The 4,708-nt window shown below is 49.3% G+C and overlaps 1 protein-coding gene across 1 annotated transcript in view; it reads left to right on the top strand.

Annotated features, from left to right (window-relative positions):
- DDOST (dolichyl-diphosphooligosaccharide--protein glycosyltransferase subunit (non-catalytic)) overlaps window positions 1-4,455 on the top strand; it is a 5,013-nt gene extending 558 nt beyond the window's left edge. Inside the window, exons 2-11 of the mRNA XM_010193684.1 lie at window positions 377-487; window positions 759-845; window positions 1,214-1,317; window positions 2,193-2,287; window positions 2,622-2,715; window positions 3,061-3,209; window positions 3,476-3,623; window positions 3,724-3,844; window positions 3,944-4,050; window positions 4,306-4,455. Coding sequence (XP_010191986.1) covers window positions 377-487; window positions 759-845; window positions 1,214-1,317; window positions 2,193-2,287; window positions 2,622-2,715; window positions 3,061-3,209; window positions 3,476-3,623; window positions 3,724-3,844; window positions 3,944-4,050; window positions 4,306-4,455 — 1,166 coding nt within the window. The remainder of the gene's footprint in view (window positions 1-376; window positions 488-758; window positions 846-1,213; window positions 1,318-2,192; window positions 2,288-2,621; window positions 2,716-3,060; window positions 3,210-3,475; window positions 3,624-3,723; window positions 3,845-3,943; window positions 4,051-4,305) is intronic.
- Window positions 4,456-4,708: the final 253 nt, after the last annotated feature.

Raw genomic sequence — 4,708 nt, 5'->3', positions numbered from 1 at the left:
CAGTATGTGTGAGGGTATGGGGGTTCCCTGAGGGCGAGGGGAGTCATCAGGGTCCCTTGGCCGGGCTGAGGGAGGACATCAAGGTCCTCTGGCCGGGCTGAGGAAAGAGATGGGGGTTGTGTCCCCTGCAGTGTTGATCCCTCTTGATGTGTGTCCACGGAGCATCCTGGCTGCAAAGGGGCTTTTCAGGGGATTAAGCCCCCTGGGTTTTGTGGGGGACACCCCGGTGGCATTCCCAGAAAGTTCCGTAGCCACTTTTTCCAAAACAGCGCTGCCTATTGGGGAAATAAAAATCAGGAACTTGATGCTGCTTTGCTGCTACATCTGTGGCTTTTATGAAATGCAAAACCTTTAATTTTTTTTTTTGTGGCTGCAGACAGGGGCTTCGATCTCACTTTCCGAACAGCGGATGACGCTGGCCTGTCCCTGATCAAATACGGAGAATTTCTGTATGACAACTTGATCATCTTCTCACCATCCATAGAAGGTGAATACAGGAGAGGAAAACTCAGATGCCCTTGGAGCTTGGTAGCATTTTTGGAAGGCGATTTACAACTGTTTTGTGAATTTTATTTAAATCTTGCACTTTATTTGTTATCTTCTGTGTCTTGCACCCAGTAGCAAACTGTGGATGCTGCCAGACCTTTAATGGTGGTTCTTTCAGCCACGATAAAAATGATTTGGTGCTTTGCCATGGTTTAATCTGCCATGGTATTCTTTATGTGAACTAATTGTGAATTTCTGGTGTGCATCTTCAGATTTTGGTGGAAACATCAACGTTGAGACCATCACCGCTTTCATCGATGGCGGTGGCAGCGTCCTTGTCGCCGCCAGCTCGGACATTGGTAAGGACAAGCACTCGTCAGAGCAAATCGGTGCATTTCAGCCACTTCTTGTAACAGATACCTGCACTGCTTACACTCTGCAGTGAGCAAATAAATTCTCTGAGTTCCTGGGACGAGGGGGTGGGGATGGAGGAGAGAAAACACAGGTTTCTTGTTGTGAACCTAAAGGTTTGTACTATAAGGAAAAGGGTGATAAATAGCTTTTACTGACACTTGGAAATGAAATTTAGCTGGGGGAGGTTGTGTTGCTCCTCGGAAGAACGCCAAACGTGTGACTTTAAGCTGAATTTACTTTTAATTTTGAGCACTGAGACTGGTGTCACGTCGCAGACGCGCTGTGTAATGGAGGATCCATTCTGTCCTTGCAGGCGACCCACTGCGAGAGCTGGGCAGTGAGTGCGGGATCGAGTTTGATGAGGAAAGGACGGCTGTCATCGACCATCACAACTACGATATCTCTGACCCTGGCCAGGTAAATGGATTTTTCACCACAGTTTGAGGTTTGTTATTGAGAGTTTAGGAGCAAAGGTTTGGGGATAAATCTTCTTTACTTGTTTTCCCTTTTTTCTTCCCTCCGTTCTCGGCTTTCTCAGCTTCCTCCCAAGAAAGTAATAAATAATTCTGCTTGGCAGCGTGGCGTAACGCTGCAGAACCGTGCTCATCGGGGGTCTCTGCCCTCAAACCCGTCTTTCCGAATTTCCCAGCTTTGATCTTTCCACTGCCCTGAGTGGTTTCAGATGGTCCCCGTGGCTCATGCCATCACACCACAACAAATGGGGGTTTTGAGCCGCTCTGAAGTGTGCGGGGAGACTTTCACCAGGGGTGAAGCTCACCTGATGCTGGGAGCAACGCTTCGCATGTGGGAAGGGGGATTTTTCAGTCCCAGAGACCAGTATAGAAGTGTACGTGTTTATATGATTTCTGCCCTCCCCTGGTGTCATCAAGTACCTTAAAATTAAAACCTATATTAAGATCTAAAATAAACATATTCTGCTAATTCTTATTTAAATTAAACTGTTGAAGCAGTTCATGGATGTTGTCCTCGTTTAAGGATGAAAGTTGCTAAAGATGGGGAAGTGAAGCCCTGTAAGCATTTTTGTCTTTATCAAAGGGTGGTTTACATTTCTTTATGTATCACTATTAATTTAATTTGATCATAATTAAACAAAAAATGCTGCGTTTTGGTTTTGCATTGAATTGCAACGTTCATCCAACAGCTGCTTGGTTTTCATTATCTGTAAAACCAAACTAACTTGCAAATAACAAGAGAAAGCTGCTGCTCGCCGTTAGACCCGAGCAAACACCGCCCTCCTCACAGCGCCCTCACACTGCTCTCCTCTCTCCCAGCACACACTCATAGTCGCGGACACTGAAAATCTCCTGAAGGCCCCCACCATCGTGGGGAAAGCAGCGCTGAACCCCATCCTGTTCCGAGGAGTCGGGTAAGGGACCTGCAGGGAGGTCATAGGGGGCAAACACCACCAAAAATAGCGGTGTTGTGACTCTGAACATGAGCGATCTCTCCTAATTTCATCCAACAATAAAAAGAAAATCTCCAGAGCGGCTTAGTAGCTGACTTAGCAATGTTTTTAAGTCTAAATTAGCGAAGCTTGATCATGTATCTTGAGGAAATATTTAATGTCTTGGTGTGCGCAGTTGTTTTGCCACATCCAAAGGGTGGGGAGATTCGTGTGGTTGTGTCGGTGGCTGCGCGTCCCTGTGGGGGTGGTGGGCTCCGGGGGTCCTTGCGCTGCTCACTGTGCCTCTCCCTGCAAGGATGGTGGCTGACCCTGACAACCCCCTGGTGCTGGATATCCTGACCGGCTCTTCCACCTCCTACTCCTTCTTCCCAGATAAACCTATCACTCAGGTACACTGCGTTACCTTTTCTCCTCTTCTGGGCTGAACTTTTATGGTTAAGTCCCTCAAATATTGGCAGACTGGGGGAAAAAGCTGGAGTGGTGAATCTCCTGATGGATTTTTTTAAAATGGATTTTATCTGCTTTCTGACACCGCCCTGGGAATCTTCCTCTTGGCTTTTTGTTGGTGGGGAAACGTGGAGAGGGAGGGACGCTCTGCAAGAAGAGCCAGCCCTGATCAAAGCAGAATCTGGGAATTGCCAGTTATTCTGAGCTTCTTGGTTTCCTAAGAGATTAATTCTGCTTTAATCATCCCTAAATTAGCTAAAAGCTCTTCTAAACGCACTCCTTTTCAGTACCCGCACGCGGTGGGGAAGAACACCCTTCTGATCGCGGGACTCCAAGCCCGGAACAACGCCCGTGTTGTTTTCAGCGGCTCCTTGGATTTCTTTAGCGATGCTTTCTTCAATTCTGCTGTGCAGAAAGCTACTCCTGGCTCCAAGAGGTACGGTGCCATCCCAATGTCACTGCCTGAGGAATATATGGTGAAGAAAATCCTGGGAAATGGGCAAAAAAAAATAGCCATGTTATGGGCAACAGCAGAAAGCTTGAATTAAATCAGGGGTGATGTGTTCCTTGTGGAACAAAGAGCTTTGGGAATGAATTCCCTTCTCTAATCCTGGCTAGTTTCTTGTTGCTTTCACATGAATGATTTGGGTTTTGGTGGATTTTTTGGTGTGCCATGCTTTCTGAGCTTTCCTTCGTCCGTAGGTACTCGCAGACGGGGAATTACGAGCTGGCTGTCGCCCTGTCCCGCTGGGTGTTCAAGGAGGAGGGAGTGCTGCGCGTCGGAGCCGTGTCCCACCACCGCGTGGGAGAGCTCGCACCTCCCAACGCCTACACCGTCACCGACCTCGTGGTAAGGCTCAGAGCTGCGAGAGAAACCAGGGAGAATTTTGGGGTGGAGGTTTGCTTTCAGGCATCGCTCGTTAACTTCCCGTGGTGGGGGTTCACTCCAGGAGTACAGCGTTGTAATCGAAAAGCTGTCTGACGGCAAATGGGTCCCCTTTGATGGAGACGATATTCAGCTGGAGTTCGTCCGCATCGATCCCTTTGTGCGGACCTTCCTGAAGAGGAATGGTGGGTTCCCCTCACCTGCCCCACGATGGTTTTGGGGCTTTCACCCTTCGGCTCCCGCGGTGTCACCTCAACATCACCACTGTCGTTTTTCTTCCTCAGGTGGCAAATACAGCGTGCAGTTCAAGCTGCCGGATGTCTACGGGGTGTTCCAGTTTAAAGTGGATTATAACCGGCTGGGTTATACCCACCTCTACTCCTCCACCCAGGTAATTACTGGGAATTAATTCACAGAATCACAGAATCGCTCGGTTGGAAAAGACCTCTGAGATCGTCACGTCCAACCGCTCCTGTCTGCCCACTAAACCATACCCCTAAGTAACTCATCTGCCCGCTTTTTAAATATATCCAGGGATGGTGACTCCACCACCTCCTTGGGTTGCCTGTTCCAACTTCTGAATCACCCGAGAGGGAAGGGTGGCTGGGCTGCCAGGCTGATGGGGGGCTGCTCTCTCCCCTCGCAGGTGTCCGTGCGTCCCCTCCAGCACACACAGTACGAACGGTTCATCCCCTCGGCGTACCCCTACTACGCCGGCGCCTTCTCCATGATGGTCGGGCTCTTCATGTTCAGCATCGTCTTCCTGCACATGAAGGAGAAGGAGAAATCCGACTGAGCTCCCGGGTGATGAGGAGCCTTTGCCCCCGGCGCTGGGCAGCGCTTGGGATCCCCGTTTGTAACCGGGTGAGGACTGGTAGGTGCCAGACATGCCGCGGATTGGCGTTTGGTCTTTTTATTTTTACATCTGAGGGGATTAATAGGAAAGAAAATGAAATTTTTTTGGGGGAAATCTGCCACTGAAGCACCTGCAGACCTGGAACTGTGACGGGTGCTGTTCCTCGATGGGTTCATGATGTCTCACCGCACCG

This window comes from Mesitornis unicolor, unplaced genomic scaffold (genome assembly GCF_000695765.1).
Source record: "Mesitornis unicolor isolate BGI_N332 unplaced genomic scaffold, ASM69576v1 scaffold42951, whole genome shotgun sequence".
NCBI lineage: Eukaryota > Metazoa > Chordata > Aves > Mesitornithiformes > Mesitornithidae > Mesitornis > Mesitornis unicolor.
Note: the sequence above shows the minus strand (reverse complement) of the source record. Positions and strands in the feature narration are given on the sequence as shown.